This window comes from Heteronotia binoei, chromosome 2 (genome assembly GCF_032191835.1).
Source record: "Heteronotia binoei isolate CCM8104 ecotype False Entrance Well chromosome 2, APGP_CSIRO_Hbin_v1, whole genome shotgun sequence".
In the NCBI taxonomy this organism is placed as follows: domain Eukaryota; kingdom Metazoa; phylum Chordata; class Lepidosauria; order Squamata; family Gekkonidae; genus Heteronotia; species Heteronotia binoei.
The window spans coordinates 142,808,122-142,829,233 of record NC_083224.1 but is presented as its reverse complement, the minus strand read 5'-3'; the positions used below and the strand labels follow the sequence as shown (position 1 = coordinate 142,829,233).

General features: G+C 43.7%; 1 protein-coding gene across 1 annotated transcript in view; it reads right to left on the bottom strand.

Moving 5' to 3' along the window:
* Positions 1–1,551: 1,551 nt before the first annotated feature.
* The window catches only part of LOC132566773 (calcium-activated chloride channel regulator 1-like), a 57,637-nt gene continuing 38,076 nt past the window's right edge, over positions 1,552–21,112 (bottom strand). The window contains exons 12-15 of the mRNA XM_060232152.1: positions 13,152–13,316; positions 11,199–11,441; positions 1,879–2,151; positions 1,552–1,779 (exon numbers count right to left, since the gene is read on the bottom strand). Of these exons, the coding sequence (XP_060088135.1) occupies positions 1,568–1,779; positions 1,879–2,151; positions 11,199–11,441; positions 13,152–13,316 (893 nt within the window). The 3' untranslated portion in view covers positions 1,552–1,567. The remainder of the gene's footprint in view (positions 1,780–1,878; positions 2,152–11,198; positions 11,442–13,151; positions 13,317–21,112) is intronic.

The following is a 21,112-nucleotide window of genomic DNA, read 5'->3' as shown; positions in this document are numbered from 1 at the left end:
CATAGCAGTAATGCCAGAGCTCTCATTAAGTTGTGCTTTACAGATCTTGCTATTGCATGAGTTGGTTTGTGCAACCCTAGAAGAAAAAACAACCTGGAAGTAAGACACCATTTCTGAACATGCAGTGCACATATTGATTCTTTATTTGAAAGTATGCAAGAAGAAAAAGATATTCATATATTATCAAGTATTTTCAGGATTGAAACCTGTGTTGTTCTGGGGGTGGGGGGAGAGGAGGACTTGGAACAGCATGGAGGGGGGAATCAGATGTCTGCCACAGGAGGGAGAAAATAAAAAATCAGATAGCCCTTCCACATTTCCACTGGATCCAACCCAATTTGTCTACGCATGTTTTACTATTTAGAATCTTTGAAAACCATGACATGGAACCTGACACGATACAGAAAAAGATAGGATTTTAACAGACAGGTACCAAAACAACAGAGTATAAATCTCTTTAGTTAGACATTCACTGTATAGTTTAGTGAGCAGCCAACTCTTTGGGCAGACGGTATAGGCCTACATCCCCATCTGCTGCTACAGCTCTTTCTAACCTCTGCAGCAATCAGTCACAGGACTCACATGTCTGAACAGCCATGTGGCTTGGCAAGGCTGGAGTCAGTGACTCAAGGAGTTGAAATTGTTTCTCCTTCCTCTTCCACATGCATGGCTCTACAAAGGCAAGGAGGCAGATTCATCCCCTTGTTCCTCCTCACTCCAGCCTGCCAACCATCACACCTGTTTCTCTGTGTGGATCCCGCAACCCTGGGAGTGAACCCCAGGAGCAGGGACGGCTCACCCACTAGGCAAACCAGGCGGTTGCCTAGGGCGCCAAGAGGTCTGGGGCACCGAATTGGGCTCCCCCCCTATGGTGTCCAAAACAACCAGCTAGTTTGCCTCCCTCCCCCCCACACACACTGCTGCTGCAACCAGCCCCCTCCAGCACACCGTTGCCCCTTCCATTCCACTGCTGCCCCCCACAAGCTCGCCATGACTAAAACTATGCCCTACCAGTTTCTTCCAGCCCACACCTGTGCAATTCATTAAAAGATGAATGGAGGGACCGAAAGGAGGGGGGAGATACCTCCTCCATCTGTCCAGTTAGCATTTATTGGCTATATTATATATATATATATATATATATATATATATATATATATATATCAGATCAAATTGGTTAAAAAAAATGAAACATGTAGGCTGGGAGAAGCTGGTAGGACAGGTGAGTGGAGAGCACAGGGAGAGAGTGGCGGTGGTGGGGGGCGAGCGGAATGTGCCAGGGGAGAGTGGGGGGAGAGCGGAGCGTGCCAGGGGGGCGGCAGTGGGGTGAATGGAGCATGCCAGGGGGCACCAGGGGGCGCCCGGGGGGGTGAGCGTAGTGTGCCCAGGGGGGTGCCGGGGGCTCCTGCCTAGGGCAGTGTTCACCCTAGAGTCAGTACTGCCCAGGAGTGATCATTCCAGGGATCTAAGGGAGCTGCAGCAGTGGAGGGGACCATGAGAAAATACCACATGCTGTCTGCACAGGGACGGTAGGATCCTGCACAGAATCTCTAACTCTTGAAAGCTATTACATTACTGATGCAGGATTTCTGGTTTTCTGGTTTTTAATAACACAAATTGTTATGCTTGTAATAGCACAAATAACAACTATAGATGCACATACTATGATCACTATAGTGGTAGTTGTATTTATAATGCTGCTATTGTTTTCTTTATTAGATGTATGAGAGGTGGTTTCCATATTAGAGGCTGTGGTATAATTACCGGCTGTACCAGAGGCTGTAGTGTAATTAGCAGCTGTACCAGAGGCTGTAGTATAAGAGGCCATAGTGTAATTAGTGGCTGTACCAGAGTCTGTAGTATAACTGCTGACTGAACTAGGGAGGGTTGTAGGTAATGAGGAAACAAGTACAACTGTTCTTGCTATATTGGATGTTTCTCCAACATTGTCGCTGTCATCAATGCCACGGATTGCAAAGTAGATAGTAGTGCCGTTTTCTTTTGTGAAGTTTTCAGGCTTAAATTGAAAGGATTGTTTGACTCCTGCAAATTCAGTTGTCAGACCAGATGTGTTCACAGAAATGGCTGTATGAAAGGTAGCATCTCTTAATTCCAAGGGATTTTTACTCATTTTTATTTCATATCTTTCTGCTGCAAAATAAAATATAAATGACACATAGGCATTAGAAACCTATATTTTATGTAAAGGACTAAATGATAATAATCAAATAATAGCCCCTGTCAATGGGTTTCAAATTTCTTGCACTCAGGGAATGTTTACCAGAAAAAAACCCAGTGCTTTCAAGGAATGCCCCTCTTCCCCATGGTGATACTCTCTCCATACTGCTACTGGAGACTCCAAGAAACTAAGGTTCCAGAAAGTTCAAAGAGGGGTAAGAGGGAGGGGTGTATACCTGCATAGAAGACCATTTGATGAACAACAGTTATAGGTAAGTGCAACCCTATTTTCATTGTTGTGACCTGTACATTCCATAATGGGAAACTAGCAAGCTCACTTACTAAAGGAGAAGGGTGTGAAATTAGAGATCAAGGAGGACTGTGTTGCCAACATTTGTTTAGCTTCCTATACTGACATTCATCCAAAGCTGCCTGTAGAGGAGCAAGGGCTGTTCTACAAATATCCCTATCAAAATACTGTGCAGGAGTATGGTGGGAAAACAAACAAACAGGGCCCTGGAAGAGAGAGCCAAGATAGGTAAAGGACACTGAACATTCATGTACCCAGGACAGATTTTGATAGTGTGTGCCACCCACAAGAATGGGTTTTGTGAGATTGTCCTTCTTGGTGTCTGAATGACCAATACAATGTGGCCCCTTGGTAGACAGAATGTAGCAGCAACCTTAGCTGCTGGTGGTCAGGCAGAAACAAAGCCACAGGCAAAATCAGGAAGAAACAGCTGTTTATTTAACGTGTACACGAACCCCAGACTAGACTCATGTCTGAACACATCTGGGAGCACCGATTGCAGGAAGGTCTACAGTTTTATAGTCACAGACAATCACTTCCAGTAAACACTCAAGGAACAAGGAGGCGACAGGGAGGGTCTTTCCATACATGGCATTGATGTTGCTAACACTCTTGCAGCAATATCTTTCATAAAAAACACATTTGCCCCTTTGACCAAGATTTTCCAAGGTATATTACTCAATGCTTATTCCTGCCAGTTTCTAGTTCCTCTTTTCGGCAGTTGTGGTGGGCCAGTGGGTCAAAGATTAACTTCCTCTTTTGCTGCCTTATGCTTCTACAAATGTCCCTTTCCTTACTTTCGCAATCTAGAAAGATTATTTCACAGAGACACCTAGCAAGCGCTTTTAAAATCTCTTTGCCCTTTTGCTTTTTTGCCCTTGTGCCTAATTAATAGCTTTCAATTTACCTTATTTAATACCTTTTTATTTCAGCCCTGCTTCAAGAACAGCCATGAAAATTCACATCTAAGGGTAGGTTCAACAAGCAATAACATAACAAGGGGTTATATCCCTGTTTGGAATGATGCAGGGAGAGTCTTCAGCTTGGGCTGAAGGAAGAAAAAACCAGTAGGAAGGAGTTTAGAATGTCTGAGCCTTAACCAGTGGCCCAAACCTTAATCAAAGCAGAGGAAGCAGGGTACAAACCCTACTTTAGCCTCAGCACAGACTTTTCCCCACTTAGAAGTGCAATATTTTACAGTCAAAGACTTTTGTATGCCACCACCAAAAACCTGAGACTACACTGATGAACCAGCAATTAACAGAGTAAAGCAAACTGGGATTATTGTCCCAGGCGCCATGGTCTGAGGGATCCTGTGCTTTGACATCACAATATCAGATGCAATACTTTCCTGACAACCTCGCTTTTATCAGAGTGCAACAGTGGTTCCATTTAGAAACAGCTGAAGTGTGTGTGGTGGACAAACCTTGCTGAGGAGCCACCAAAAGGAGAAATACTCAGCTGCCAAACAGGCAGGGTACAGCCAGTTGGGAGAAAGTGGCATGAGTCACAGGAGAAGCTTGCAGTGGTGGTGGTGTGGTATCACAGTATTACAATGGATTGGGTCCAACCAGCTTTTTTACTTGATCTCATCCAGTTCTTCTACGGGCCCTACATGGGACTGCGTCCCAGGGAATCTGGACCGGGCATTGCAGGCCGTGGCAACCTGGCTCAGGCTGAGTGGGCTGAAGCTGAATCCGACGAAGACAGAGGTCCTTTGCGTGGGTCGCGGTGCTCTGGGGGGGGAAATACCCCTCCCGGTTTTTGATGGCGCCCCGTTGAAAGCGGCGCGCCAGGTCAAGAGCCTGGGAGTCTTACTGGAGCCTTCACTATCGATGGAGGCCCAGGTAGCTGCCACTGCCAAGTTGGCATTTTTTCATCTGAAGCGGGCAAGGGGGGGGCGTGGCATGCTCAGCTGAGAGGAAGACGTGTTTTGTTTGAGCTCCCGGTAGAATGCTAAAGGGAATTAAGTATTCCTTCTTCTGGTGATAAAAATAACAAAGCCTTGAAGACTTTAATATAAGCTGGTGATAGTTGTGAAGTGGGAGTCTGGAAGTTGGCTAGAGGCTAAAGTTAAAGTTAAAACTAATTGGTGTTGAGAGAAACGGCAATGGCGACCTCGGACTCAGAAGCTGAAAGTGAAGATAAGTTAATGAATCCAAAAGATTTTCAATTAGAAGTTAAGAAGGCAATGGGAGCTGCCAAACACAGCATTATTAAAGCAATAACGAAGATAGTGGATGAAAAAATAACTAATTTAGCTGAGGCCGTTGAAGCTATGGCAGAGACTGTGAATAGTGCATGGGAAATGGCGCAGCTAAATGAGAAGAAAATTAACTTGTTGCAAAAAGAGTCCAGACAGTTGGAAAAGCAAAATAAATACTTTAAAGATAAACTGATGGACTTGGAAAATCGGGCCAGAAGGTCAAATTTGCGGTTGAAAAATATTCCAGAAACGGAGGATATGGATAATGTGATTAAATGGATGGCTGAAATGCTCCCAGACTTAGAAATTTCAAGGGAAGTTTTGGACCGTATTCATCGAGTTGGGAAGCAGACAGCTGAGTGGAGGTGGCCGAGAGATGTGGTAATGTGCTTTGGAAAATATATATTAAAGGAGCAGGTGCTTAAAGGCATGAAGGCCTTGGATAGGCAAGATAAGTTACTGTATAATGATAAAAAAGTGTTGGTTTTTGAAGATTTATCACAGGAAACAATTAACAGGAAGAAAAAGTTAAGAGTGTTTACCAAGGTGCTGCAGGATAAAGGAATGAAATACAGCTGGAGAATGGCACCCTTTGCTCTGAAAATGGTGCATGAAGGAGTAGAGTTGTTTGCAGAAGATCAGAAGCAGATGGAGGAGCTATTTAAACGTGTGGGGCTGCAGCTGCCTAAGGATTACAAGCATTTCCCTGACCGGGACTCAGAAGGGGAAAATAGTTTGGAAGAGGAAATGGGGAACACTCAGAAACAGAAGAAGGGGGAAAAAAAGAAGGAGGAAAAAAAGACTTGGGACTTCAGGGAAAGGACTAAGACTAAGAAATGATTAAGGGAAGATGGATTAAGGAAGAAGGAAAGAAGATAGAAGGACCGGAATAGCTCAACATGAACAGTTTTTTTGGGGGGGTTTATTGTTGCTGTTGCTCTTTTTGAGTTTACAGTGTGGGAGAGATGTCTTTTTTCTCCCCCCTCCCCAATATGGATGTCAGTGGTAGCTGGATGTCTGATGTGTTTAGTGGTATGATTGGGAAGAAGATGTGTAGATGGTGGCTGATTGGGATGATGTTGGTATGTTTGGATGGTGTGATTGGGGTATGGATGGATGATTGGGATCTAAGGGGTGAATGGGTGGATTATGAATGGAGTAAGAAGGTGAGTGAATGCATATTGGGTAGAATTTTTTATACAAGAGATATGCCACGAGCATTGGCATATTGCATTTCTCTTGGATGGGTAGAATTGGTGATGGAGGGTAGGTGGAGGATAGATAAGCAACATCAGGTGGGGCTGGTTAAGGGTTGTTGGGGTTTAGAATTCCAGGCTGGTAGAGAACAGAAGAGATATGGGGAAGAGCTATGGTTAGGTATAATATGATAAAAAATGTTAATGTTATATGTACAACTCTTAATGTTAGAGGGCTAGGAAATCCAGTGAAACGGGCAAGAGTTGGGAGATATATTCAAGAATTAAAAGCAGATGTGCTGTTTTTGCAGGAGGTATATAATGGGGGGGAAAGAGAGATGAATTTCCCTGGATTTGGGAAAGGTAAGAAATTTATTGCTCCAGGCTCCTCGAAGAGCAGAGGGGTGGGAATAGTATTTAATTCTAAAATAGATTTTGTTGCAGATAAGGTAATGAGAGATAAGGATGGAAGGTTTATTTTTGTACAGGGTCATTTGGAGGGTGAGCCGGTGGCTTTAGCTTCTTTGTACCTCCCTAATGTGCATCAGTTGAATGTATTGTATAGATTTTTGCAGAAGTTTGAAAAATTTTCACCCTATACTAAAATAATAGGGGGGGATTTTAATATTGATTTGCAGGGGAAAGGCAATGTTAAAAAAAGAAAGGCAGAGAAATTTAAAAGAGTGTGCGGGAAATTTGGTCTGCTAGAATTATGGATGGAAATGTTTCCTAATGATGATGTGTATTCTTTTTACTCTGCCGTGCATGGAACTTATTCAAGATTGGATGGAATCCTAGTCTCTCAAGAAATGAGGAATTGGGTTAAAGATATGGAGATTGGGATGATTAAGATTACTGATCATGCCCCTGTTTCAGCCTTTTTGCAAATAGGTCATTGTAATAGATCTTATAATTGGAAGTTTAATCCATGGTTAGTGGCAGATGAAGAAAGTAAGTGTAATATTAAAAATGCAATGGAAAGATATTTTGAGGAGAATAGGAAATCAGATACTTCATTAACAATAATATGGGAAGCAATGAAAGCCACTATTAGAGGTGTGTGTATACAGAATTTGGTGAGATTGAAGAAAGGTAAAGATAGGAAAATTAAAGAAGTAGAAGAAGAAGTTAGAGTATTGGAGGAGAAATTTAGGAAATCTAAGAAGAAGGAGGACAAAGAACAAGTAGTTAGGAAAAGGGAAGAGTTGAATGTATTGGATGTTAATAGGACTACGTTAAAATTATGGTATAACAGACAGAAGTATTATGAGTTTGAAGGGAAAGGAGGAAGAATTTTAGCAAATAAAATTAAGAATTTTCAGGTTAGGAAAAATATTAAGGCAATCAGGAACGATATAGGGTTTTTGGAAACTGAACCTAAAATGATACTGGAGAATTTTATAGAATTTTATAATAAATTGTACGCAAACAAAGGGATTAAAAAGGAAGATATAGAAAAATTCTGTGAGGGGTTGGAATTTTTAGAATTAAGTGAAGATAGTAGGAAAGAATTAGATAAGGATATAACGGAAGAAGAAGTTAAGGTGGCTATAGATTCTATGAATATGCAATCTGCACCTGGACTGGATGGTTTTAATGCGGTATTTTATAAGCATTTTGAGGATATATTGGTGCCTCATGTGACTGAATTGTTTCAAGGAATTTTGGATGGATCTCCTACACCGCCTACATGGTTGGAGTCGAGATTGGTGTTAATTCCGAAACCTGGGAAAGATCAGACTTTAAGGGATTCTTATAGGCCAATTTCAATTACCAATATGGATTATCGAATATTTGCAAAGGTTATGGCAATGAGACTTAAAAAATGTATAGCACAATTGATAGGGAAAGAGCAATTTGGGTTTATGCCTCAAAAGTATTTAGTAGAGGCAGTTAGGAAGGTGATGGGTATGGTTTATTTAGCTAAAAATAAGGATTTGCCGCTTACGCTTTTGGCGTTGGATATTTATAAGGCCTTTGATTCTGTGGATTGGACATACATGAAGATCATATTTCAAAAGTATAGGATTGGGGAGAAATTTCAAAATATGATTGAGGCAATATATTCTAAATCTAAGGCGTTGATAGGAGTTGGTGGATCAGTAGAGGGTTATGTTCAGGTAATGAGTGGTACGAAGCAGGGATGCCCTTTATCCCCTATGTTATTTATTTTAGCATTGGAACCGTTAGTGAATAAATTAAAAAAGGACAAAAGAATTATAGGCTTTGAAGTTCCAGGGAAAGGGAAAATAGATGGGAATCTCTTAACAATGTATGCAGATGACATGATGGTGACAATTAAGGATGTGGAGCCCGCAGTGGCACCTTTAAAAAAGATACTACAGGAATTTGAGGAAGTGTCAGGGTTAAAAGTGAATTTTTCAAAATCTTCGATGATGTGTGTTAATGTAAAACCAGGGTTACAATTAGCAGCTTCAAAAATTTTGGGTATTCCCATAGCAAATAAAATGGTGAAATATTTAGGGGTTAATATTCCTAGGAATATTAAAAAAATATTTGAGTATAATTATAAAAGAATCTGGAGTGGAATTCAAGTTAAAATGAGAGACTGGAGGAAGAGGAAAGAGTCAATTAGTACAAGGAATGCTATGGTTAAAATGTTTCTAGTTCCTAGGTTGACTTATTTATTTTATGCATTGCCTTGGCATATACCAGAATGCGTACTGAAGAGATGGCAAGGAGATATAAATAGATTTGTTTTTGCATCAAAGAAACCAAGGACAGCTAATAGGTATAGATATTATGGTATTAAAGATGGGGGATGGGGGATTCCCCATATAATTTACTATTATGATGCATATCAATTAAGGCACTTAATGATTTGGTTGGAGGGAGAATTAGGAGAAGAGCTGAACGGGATAGAAAAGGAAAATTTAGAGGTAGTAGGAGGAAAGGAAAGTTTATTTGAGAGAACGAAAAGGAGGAAGAAGATAGGTGATAAATTATCAACCTTTATGGGGCCCAGTAGGGTATGGGGGAAGTGGAAAAAAGAACTCGCTCCGGAGATATCATCTATTACTAAAATGTGGTATTATGATAAATTTGCTCCATTAAGGGGATCGCTGTCAAAGGAAGTAGGAGATAAACTGAAGAGGATTACGATTCGAGAATTGAAAGAGGTTTGGGGTACTGATGGGGTGAAGAAAGAGGAGTATAATATTTTGAATAATATTAATTGGTTGTTAAAAAGTCAAATCTCCTCATTGCTGAAGGAGGAAGAACTTAAAAATATTGGTAAAAGAATTAATACTCCCTTTGAAAACTTGGTGAAAGAGTATAGCGAAGATAAGTCAAAAATAGTTTCAAAATTGTATAAGATTTTATTAGGTACAGGGAAATCCCCGAGAGAATTTTTGAAGGAACATTGGGAAACAGATATTGGAGATAAAATTTTAAATGAAGATTGGGAGAGGATGTTTAGATTACCTCCCTTTGTTACAACATCTAGGTTAGTGCAGGAGCAGGGATTGAAGATGATACAGAAATGGTATTATACACCCATTAAGATGTATTATATCTCTAAATCAGGGAGTAAAAATTGTTGGAGGAAATGTGGAGAAATTGGAACTTTCAGTCACATGTGGTGGGATTGTCCCTTAGTGAAAAAATTCTGGTTGCAGGTTGGCATAGAGATGACAAAGATTATGGGATGGAAAATAAGTATATCTAAAGCAATGGCAATTATTAATTTGGATGGTGTGGGATTAAGATCAAAAGAGGATAGTAAATGGATTAATTTGATGTTAGTAGCAGCAAGACAAGTGATAGCAAGGAATTGGAAAGAAGCTGAGGAATTGACAATTAATCACTGGAGGGATAAAATGAATTCTATAATTATTTTGGAGTATTTAACGATGAAGATACGAAGAATGAACGGATTAAAGGTTAGGGAACAGGAGGAGGGGTGGTTTAGGAAGATGGTGAGATATTTGGAAAAGTTTAAACAATTTAAGACGATTGGTTGGTTAATAAGAAAATGAATGGATAAGATGTTTAAATAGAGTGATGGAGTTGTATTTGGATGAAATGTTAATAGTTATAAATTTATGGAATATTATAATGTATCTACGGCCTGGGACTCTCACAGAGGTGGATTGGTGTTGGAATATATAACAATAAAAAATTAAAAAAAAAAAATCTGAAGCGGGCAAGGCAGTTGGCTCCTTTCCTAGAGCGCCGGGACCTAGCAACAGTGATCCATGCGACGGTCACCTCAAGATTGGACTACTGTAATGCCCTCTACATGGGGCTGCCTTTGTGTCGAACCCGGAAGCTGCAGCTAGTGCAGAACGCAGCGGCCAGGCTGTTATTAGGACTCCCGAAATGGGAGCATATACAGCCGAGGCTGCGCGAACTGCACTGGCTGCCAGTTACATACCGGGTTCGCTACAAAGTGCTGGTCATTACCTTTAAAGCCCTATATGGCCGAGGACCTGCCTACCTGAAGGACCGTCTCTCCCCATACGAGCCCCAAAGAGCACTGAGGTCAGCAGGGAAGAACAAGCTGACTGTCCCTGGGCCAAGGGAGGCAAAATTACAGACCACACGGGCACGGGCTTTCTCCGTGGCAGCCCCCAGCCTGTGGAATCAACTCCCGGAGGAGGTGCGGGCCCTGCGGAACTTAGATCAGTTCCGCAGGGCCTGCAAGACCATCCTCTTTAGGCAGGCTTTCTCAGAATGCTGACAGAGGATGACTGAACAGAGGATCCAATAAAGTGATTCTTCAATGATTCTTGCCACTATTTAAATATTTAAATATGTAACAGCGCCCGGAACACCTCTGCTGTCGTTAAACTATAGAGTATATATGTTATAGACTATATATGCTGGATTAGTGTTGTTTTAAAAAAAATTTATGCTGTTTTATAATTTTAATGTGTTTTATGTGTTTGATGTGTTTTAATTATTGTATTTTTATTATGTCCTATTGAATCTTGTTAGCCGCCCTGAGCCTGCCTAGGCGGGGAGGGCGGGATACAAATAAAAATTAATAATAATAAAAAAATACATACAGGTGCTAGGATCCCTGGCATAATGTTTTTTGGTGGTCAAAGAGGATCCCTCCTCCCTTTTACATAAGAAATAAAACTTGTTGATCCAAGCCAATGTCAATGCCAGGTGTCAGGATGGACATGCCCGCCTCCTTTGCTGGATTCATCCAGGGGATGGACAGATAGGAATGGGGAAGGTGAGATCCAAATAGATTAACTTGTATCAGGCCCTACAGACCCCTAAGGATGGTTTTGGCAACTTATCAGATCCCTCAGATTAAAGCAAATTTGCATACCTTTTCCAATATCATAGTCATCCCCAGGAGCTGTCCAGGACAAAAGGAATTCATCATCTTCTAACTGAGCTTCAAGGTCAGTGATTTTACAGGGTGGAAAGATGTCTAGAGGACTTGAACTGCTTGGAGGAGCTCCTGCCAGTATAAAAGAACCTCCTGATGCAATTCTGCTGAAACTTCCAAGGTCTGGTTGGATTTCATCCTCACTGACTTCAGGTCTTGGTGGGTTCATTTTTATTACACCTATCAAAAAAGGCCAAAAGAAATGTGTTTTACTGTGTGACAAGAAATTTCTAAACCACCTCCTTACTCTGATAACCTCTTTCTAACAGAAACCTTTCTTTAACCTCTTTCTTTAACAGAAACCTGTTTCTGTTTGGTATTCCTGATCAATATTTGGCTCCTGACCACATTTCACTACTTTTACTGCCGTTTCTTGTGTGCATGTGTTATTAGAATATAATCCTACAGGCAAAGCTATGCAGTTTTGATTTGTATGTTATCAAGTATTGCCTCTCAGTTGCTTTCTCATTATTCCTCTTAGCTTTCTTCTCATTTTTACTAAAATGCACTAAAATAACCACTCCACGCTATGGTTTGGATTTTTGAGGACAGAGGGAGGGCAGCTTTGGCCATTTTTTCTCTCCTGCTGCCAATCTTCAATCCCCCACCACTTATGCCTACAGGCCCACTATCCACCTGGAGCAGCATTTCAGGCCATAGTGGGAGGTAGAGGTGAGAAATTAAAGGATTCCGCACAGGTATTTCTTCTGTAGGGCTATGGTTCAGCAGGGAACTGCTTTGCATGTAGAAAGGCTATGCCCCATCTCTGCTGCTAGGCACTATTGTATATAATGCACTGGTCCTGTGCCTCAGTCCTTGCAGAAAGCCCCCACTCCAATTTGTGAATCAAGGAGATTCTCTAATTTGAACTAAGGTACTGTATTTGGTACTGGCACAGCCATGGTGGCAGTGGTTCTGCTGGGCACATAGCATTGTTATGATCCTTGCAAGCAAGCGCCCTCAACACAGTTGACTTGACTGCCTGGGTTAGTTTTTCCTATCAGAGATAGGGACATCCTCTTTGGACTCCTTGATCCAATCTTTTTGGAACATGGCATTTCTGTGGGGGAGAGTCTCCACCTACCCTGCAAATTTGGTGCCTCTCCTTCAAACCCCCTCCCCCTAGCCCCCATACATTATACCCTATGTTTTGCCATTGACTGCAATGTCCCATAAGAAATCATGGTGGGATGGGGGCACCCTTTTGGGGGGGTTCTGTGTGGGAGAGGCTCCTGAAGCTGCTCTGCACATTTGGTGCCTCTCCCTCAAACCTCCACTCCCCCCCCCCCAGTCCCCATACATTATACCCTATGTTTTGCCATTGATTTCATGGTCTATCACAGAGGTGGCCAACGGTAGCTCTCCAGATGTTTTTTGCCGACAACTCCCATCAGCCCTAGCCAGCATGGCCAATGGCTGGGGCTGATGGGAGTTGTAGGCAAAAAACATCTGGAGAGCTACCATTGGCCACCCCTGGTCTATAGGCTATAATGGAGCCATATATTTGAAAATAAGAAGACAGCAAATTTTTATCCTGCCCTTCTCTCTGAATCAGAGACTCAAAGCGACTTCCAATCTCCCATATCTTTTCCCCCCACAACAGATATCCTGTGAGATGGGTGGGGCGGAGAGGGCTCTCACAGGAGCTGCCCTTTCAAGGACAACTCCAGCAATAGCTATGGCTAACCCAAGGCCATTCCAGTAGCTGTAAGTGGAGGAATAAGGAATCAAACCTGGTTCTCCCAGATAAAAGTTTGCACACTACACCAAACTGGCTCTCTGAATATCTCCATAGAGATATGCATTTCATGTTTTGAGTACTGTTATGAGAAGATACACCAATTTCTTTACATTTTACATAGACAACATTATTTCACAATGAATTCTTACCATTTTCTACATATCCTGGAACATACAGAGCTGGACTATATCTCCGGACACGTTTGACAGTCTTGTCTTTCCCTTGGACACGTATTTTTATGTTGTATCTTCCATCTCCATTGAAAGATGTGAAATATCTTGAGTAGATTCCATCATGCTTGAGAATATCAGCACCTTGATATAGTAAATATTAACAATTAATATCTAAAATAAAAAATCTTACTGCTGAATTTTTAAAAAATAATACAATCAATTAGTGTTATCTATTTCAATTATTATAGATAAAAATTAAATATTGGGAAGTCATATGTTTGATAAAAAGCTAATCTAGTAATATACTTTAATGCAGGGGTGTCAGACATCTAGCCCATGGGCCAGAACTACCCCACTGAGGTCTCTAATCTGACCTGTGGGTGGAGCACCCCCATGATCCCCCTCCCCCCATTAAAATTTACTGCCAATTACTGTTGGGGTCAGCAGTACTGTTGGCAGCTCCATGTCCAGTGACTGTGATCAGCTGTTTCTTCTCCCCTCTGTCCTTCCAGACTGCAAATTACCTTTTGCACTTTGTTTACAATGACCAAGAGGCTGGGAGAGAAGGGAGTCAGGCTGCTGCTGGGCATGTTGTGTCTGCACTCCCAGAGCAAACCTTGCACTCCTGCAGCTGATTACAGCCACCCAAGTCTCTCTCCATGCCCCACAATCCCCCCCCCACAAAAAAACCTGGATTTTAACATTTTTAATTGGTCTTTAAAACCCATTTTAGGTGCAGCATACTCCCTGCCTGTGCCCTGCATGCCTGCTGGCTGATTTGATGTTGGTGCTGTCACCCCACGACCTTCCTAGACTCATTCTTGCCAGCCCCTCCCTGTTGCTGCCTTGGCTGGATGCAATGAAAAGCTGCTCCAAGAGTCCTCCAGCTTCCAAGAGTGTGGAGCTAAGGAGAAGAATGTGTTCCAGCCCCATCTCCCCCTCTGCCACATGCTGCTGCTTCTCAAAAACCAAGGAGGCCGGAAGAGAAGGGAGTTGGACTGCTGCCATTGCTGCTGGGCACACTGTGACTGCACTGCAGAAGCAATCCCTGCTGCCACTGCACCTAGCTTCAGCTGGTGGGGGGGGTGGTTGGTGTTGATCGGGGTGGGGGGGGGGGGGCTCATGCTCATGGAGGTTATAAGAAGGCATCAATTTTTCAGTGGCAGGTCTCCAAGAATGCCAGAGCATTCTTGGCTCTCTAGGTGCTTTTTCAATTAAAGCCATTTGCAGGGCTGTTGCAGGCACTGAACTCCCCTTATCACAATAAAAAGCAGTGAGCAGTAAACTTCAAGGGAATAAAGCAAGAGTGTGGTGGAGGAGAAAGAAGGGAGGGTTGGGCCAAGCCTACAATCACAGTTTTTTGTGCTGCCAACTCTCTCCCAGACAAAACCAGATCATCACCCTGGGACAGACTATCAAGAGCCCAATATCTTGCACAGTAGAGGAGGGGGTCCCCATGTCAAGAAGCCCACTTTGACTCTCCTTTTGAATGCCAAACCCTATACAGTCCCATTCAGGCAGCTTTGCAAATGTCAGTTTGATTCTCCTCCCCCCATCTCAGCAGATAAAGCTGTGGTCAATTTCACTTGGCTGAATTCACATTTGAAGAGCTGATGATGGATGGGCAGGGGGGGGGGGAGAGCAAATAATTCTAAATTTCAAAAGCAAAAAAAGGGATGGTGTTAGGGTTGCCAGCCTCCAGGTGGGGCCTGGGATTGCCCACTTTTACAACTGATCTCCAGCTGGCAGATATATCTCCCTTGGACAAAATGGCTGCTTTGAATGGGGGACTCTATCATATGGCATTGCACCATGCTGAGGCCCTTCCCTTCCCCAAATCCTCCCCTCTCCTAGATCCACCCCCCAAAGTCTCCAGGTATTTTTCAACACAGACCTGGCAACCCTAGATGGGGTGGGTGGTGGGACGAACCACAAAACATTTTTGTTGAGCTGCTGCAAATAGTTCTGGTTTTTAAAAAAGGGATAGGGTGGAGGGAGAGATTTTAGTAAAGCAATCAAAAAGCTTGAAATATAATTCATGTTTGAGGACTGCTGCAAGGAATTCCCTGCTTGAATTTATTGATTTATCAACTGGCATCAATAGCCTTGCAGCTTGCAGGGTATATTTCTGTGCTGAGCTGTAAAATTCCATCTTTATTTTTTGTTCCTATTCCCAGGTTTAGTTACTCTTGGGGGAGGATGCACATGCTTCTTCCCTGTTTATCATGACTTATAAGCATGTCAGTTATTATTTATAGGATTAAGTGTAACAGTCTGCCAGCACGGTGCAATCAGCAGCTCCACATCTGGTGCCTGTGATCAGCTACTTCCTCTCCCCCCTAGCCTTTCTGACTGCTAACTACCTCCTGTGCTTTGTTTACAAAAACCAAGAGGCTCAGGGTGCTTTGTTTGTTTACAAAGGCTCCAAGAGCCTCAGTGTGATCAGCAGCTTTCCTTTGTGACCCAGTGGCTCTGCTTCATTTCTGGGCTATCCTTTGCAACTGGAAACAAAACGTAACTCCTGTGTTTTGTTTACAAAAGCTAGAAGAGGCACAGTTGCCTGCTGCTGCAGCCTCACAGGTTGGGGTAAGGTTCTCCCTCCCTCCCCCCCCCCATTGTATTGTAGTAAAGCTGTGTTATGGGTGCTTTGCCTGGTAGCAATTTGGGAAGTTAGAGTCAGTATGAACTGCTAGCAAAAAACCCTAACCATCTTTGAATACAGATCCAAGTGGGCAGCCCTGCTGGTCTGAAGCAACAGAACAAAGCAGTAGGCAAGTGCGCCTTTAAGACCAACTAAGTTTTATTCAGAATCAGGGCCGTAATGTCAGGCTCTGTAATGCTTAAAACTATTAACTGCAACATACTAACCATATGTACCTTTGATACTAACCCCAAAGACCTTTACTGTCATATAATCATTATGCATATCAAAAGAGACAGCTATTGATGTGTAGACCTTGTTGATGCTCCCAGGGAACAAAGGAATGCAACCGTTAAAAGATAGCCTGGCTGCAAGGCAACTTCTCAGGGGAAAGAGATAAGCTGAAGCCTGTGTGAAAGTTTGCACCTCCAGACCCTTGATGTTTTGGGAAAGGGAGCTTTGTTTAGAATTGCTTTGATGTAGAATCCTTAAAAATAGTCACTGCCTAGAAATCGACATTAGTCTCAATCGTTGTATCCAGCTATGAGTTTCCAATAAAGTATCATTTTGTTTCAAATGAATACTGCCTTGAGATTCAATTCACTTGACATTTTGAGACTAATCCTGAAAGACGGGGTTTATCTGAACCGGCCACTTTGAAGTCGAATGGTTGAAAAAGTTCCGGGGAACGGAGAACCTCCAGGGGAACCAAAAACTCCCCCATGGCACGTCCTTGGGCCGAGGCGAGCTACAGGACTTGAGTCCCCCTCTTACATCCAGATGTTATTCATCAGCCCTAAGCCGTGGAAGCCACGCACCTCCACCGCCCTGATGGATGCTGCCCCAGCCCGCCATGAGAACCTTCTCACCCGGCCAATGATGGGAGCTACCGGAGAAGATGTCGATGCTTCCCAAGTGAGCTTGCCCAACTCAGAGGAAGAGGGGGTCAAAGAGGGCCCTGGGGAAGAGGGTGAAAATGCCCGACTGGAAGAAAGAATTCTGGGGAAGGTAAAAACCCAGATGAAGGGGTTGGCTAAAGATCTCCATGGGGAGATCAAAAGCAACACCGATGCAATAGCCAGGGAAGTGGGATGACAGATTGACCATCCAAAAGCCCTGTGGGAACTAGAGCGACGGCAACCCCGGTGGCCGGATCCGGCCGGCAACCTACAACAGGTGTAGCGCCACCAGCACCTGCACCACCGGCTCCTCTTCCGGCTCCAGGGGCTCCAGCACCCCGAGAACCGGGGAAAACCAGAGAACTAGATCTAAAGTACGATGGGGAACCCGAAGAGGTGGAGTACTTCACCATTCAAGCCACCAGCTACATGGACTACTGGGGGAACACCTTCCCTGACGAGGCGAGCAGGGTGGACTACTTAGGGTCGAAACTGATAGGAGCGGCTAGGAGATGGTATGCCAGCCTGTACGAGGCCCGGCGTCCGTAATTGGGAAGCGTACATGGGTTTCTGCAAGCAATGCTACGCCAATACGAGGACCCCCTCCGAGAAACCAGGGCCCTCACAGCGTAGAAAGAGTTGAAACGGGGGAATAAGTCCATGAGAGAGTATACCACCGAGTTCCGGACCCACAGCGCGAGAGTGAGGGGATGGAACGAGGCGATGAAGATCAAAGCATACCAAGGTGGCCTGAGGTCCAATCTACTCGACTGGGCACTCCACCAAGCCCGCCCAACCACCTTGGTAGGATGGATGCAGCTCACAGGAGAGGTCAAGACCAACCTGGAGCGGGTGGCCCTACAATGGCAGCAGGAAGGAGGTAAAGGGGGGCGTGAGGCTCGGTCAGGGGCAAAGACTGAGTCTAAAAAAGCTACGCCACCCAGCAGTGCCACCAAGGGGTCCTCAACTCACAGGTGCTACTGATGTGGGGACTCTGGGCACTTAGTGGGAGATTGCCCCGAGAAACCTAGAGCCCCTCCCTTTGCCACGAAGACGGCGGCCCCCAAATCAAAGAAATCGGCGGGGAAATCGAAGGAGCCCAGTTGGGGCAACACCGCACTATCGGTGGTGCTTGATGAGGATTTTACCAGGGAGAACAAGTCAGAGGAATAATAATAATAATAATAATAATAATAATAATAATAATAATAATAATAATAATAATAATAATAATAATAATAGATTTTATTTCTATCCCGCCCCCCCTGGGCGGCTCAGGGCGGCTCACAACAATTCATACATTAACATAGATGATAAAACATTGAATTTAACAATTAAAATTAAACATATAAAAACCAGTTAGTTAGGTTAAAATACATAATTTAGTTATTTTATATATATCTGGCAGCAATAAAACTGTTCTCGCACTGGTTCTGCCAGTTAAGGTAATATTAAAGATGGCGGTTCTTTTGTTCCTAGCAACGCAGCAGTCGATATCATTATAAGCTTGTCTAAAAAGGGCGGTCTTGCAGGCCCTGCGGAACTGGTCGAGGTTCCGCAGGGCCCACACTTCCTCCGGAAGCTGGTTCCACAGTGCAGGTGCCGCAACTGAAAAGGCCCGTGCTCTGGTGTTTTGGAGTTTGACCTCTCTCGGCCCAGGGATCGTCATTTTATTTTTGCCCGTTGACCTCAGTGCCCTCTGGGGTTCATATGGGGAGAGACGGTCCCTTAGGTAGGCTGGTCCTCGGCCATATAGGGCTTTAAAGGTAATAACCAACACTTTGTACTGGACTCAGTAGGTAATTGGCAGCCAGTGCAGTCCGCGCAGCCCCGGCCGTATGTGCTCCCACTTCGAGAGCCCCAATAATAGCCTGGCCGACGCGTTCTGCACCAGCTGCAGCTTCCGGGTCCGGCACAGAGGTAGCCCCAAGTAGAGGGCATTACAGTAGTCCAATCTTGAGGTGACCGTTGCATGGATCACTGTTGCGAGGTCGCGGCGTTCCAGGAAGGGGGCCAACTGCCTTGCCCGCTTCAGATGGAAGAATGCTGACTTGGCAGTGGCTGCTATCTGGGCCTCCATGGATAATGAAGGCTCCAGTAAAACACCCAAACTCTTTACCTGGTGCGCTGATTTCAATGGTGCGCCATCGAAAGTTGGGAGAGCTATTTCCCCTCCCAGGGCACCGCGACCCACACAAAGGACCTCTGTCTTCGCTGGGTTCAACTTCAACCCACTCAATCTGAGCCACGTCGCTACAGCCTGCAAGGCCCGATCTAGGTTCCCTGGGGCGGAGCCAGGCCGGCCGTCCATTAGCAGATAGAGCTGGGTGTCATCTGCATATTGATGGCAACCCAGCCCAAACCTCCGGGCAATCTGGGCAAGGGGGCGCATATAAATGTTAAACAGCATTGGGGAGAGAACTGCTCCCTGAGGCACCCCACAATCAAGTGTGTGCCTCTGGGATCGTTCACCCCCAATAGCCACCCTTTGTCCCCGATCAGAGAGGAAGGAGGAGAGCCATTGCAAGGCCAACCCCCCAACCCCTATGTCGGCGAGGCGGCGCTTTAGCAACTGATGGTCGAGGAAGAGGCAGAGCCGGCGGGAAACAGGGATGACCTGCCCTGAGTGGTGCTGGAAGGCAGGTCGAAGCTGCACCGGCACCACTGCGGGTGAGAATATCTGGAGAACTGTTTCTGGTCCCCTTGACTTTACTGAATCCCAACTCCAAGAGGTTTATGCACACCCGAGCTCTAATTGACTCAGGGTGCACCCGGGAAATCATTATGCATGGGATGGAGAAAGTAGAGAAAGAAGTACTTTTCTCCCTTTCTCACAATACAAGAACTCGTGGGCATTCGATGAAATTGCTGAGCAGACAGATTAAAACGGATAAAAGGAAGTACTTCTTCACCCAAAGGGTGATTAACCTGTGGGATTCACTGCCACATGAGGTGGTGGCGGCCACAAGCATAGCCAGCTTCAAGAGGGGTTTAGATAAAAATATGGAGCAGAGGTCCATCAGTGGCTATTAGCCACAATGTGTGTGTATATATATATAAAAAAAATTGCCACTGTGTGACACAGATTATTGGACTGGATGGGCCATTGGCCTGATCTAACATGGCTTCTCTTATGTTCTTAACTGGATATCTTCTGAAGATCAGGCTTCAGAGCTCAGTTACCTGTATTGAAAGATAAGTTTTCTGAAGTTGACATTAACAAATTTTACCAGTTTCTAGGTCCTAATTAGCCCAAGCTATATCTTTTGCTTCTAAAATTATGTTTGGGATGACATGTGTCTGTGAGCAGCTTTTTTCTGTAATGAACATCAATAAATCAAAAGTATGTTTGCAGTTTAAAGATATACACCTGAACAGCATACTCAATATTGCTATAGCACAGACATTGTTGAGATACAGATCCAGCATATTCTGATATTTCATTCTATATTCCTATCACTACCTATGGATCAGCTATGACAATCTGATTTGTATTAATAGAACCGTTATAAGTAGCAGTGCATGTGGGTAAAGTAGAAGAGAATATAGGAGGCTAGACAGAATGCTTAGGCAAGTAGTTCTTTTTTAAGAAAGCATTTGTTTTGAATCTTACCCTTGTTAGAGAAATTGAAAGTGCATCCTACGGTTAATAAGAGGTGCTGAGGTTTCTTAGCAACATAATAAAGATGATATTTTTCCTGGGAAACAGGACATTGAAGTGGGCATCAATCTACATTCCAATAGGAAAGGGCCTGATCTAAGGCTGAGGACTGGATAAAACTAGCACCAAATGGTCAAAGAGCAAAGAGATTAACAGGAAAAGAAGAGCATGTTATTACTTTTCTAAGGTACCAGTACACGTTTCCCAAATAGGTAAACAAGATCTGATTTCACCAAGCCCACTCCAGATTATGACTTTCCAATGAAAAGGTGCCAAAACCATGAGGCCTTATTTTGTATCCAATAATGTTTGTTTGAATGTTTAATGTATGCCTATGTCATCAAAGGTGTAAAACCTTTGGTAATCCTTTGTCTCAATGGAGAGCTGGGATGCCCTGAGGTCCTTTTGTGCCTCGTGGGTCCAGGTATCTGCCTACCAGTACGGGTATTTTCTTATTAATAAAGCTTTTCAGCTATTTCTCTCCTTCCAAGATCTCTCTGTGTGTTCCTTAATTGGGCTGGGAAACACAACAGCCCACAGGTTTCTGTGGAGCATTGTCTCCAGATTTTGATGCAATAATTCAAAGCAAGAGGTGTCGGTTATCAAAGTGTTAAACAAAATATTGCAAGATATTTGTTAATTATTGTAAATATTGCAAGATATTTGTTAATAATTAATTATTAATTAATAACAGCTCCTGAACCTTTCTGAGAGTTCCACCTCCTCCTTCTGAGAG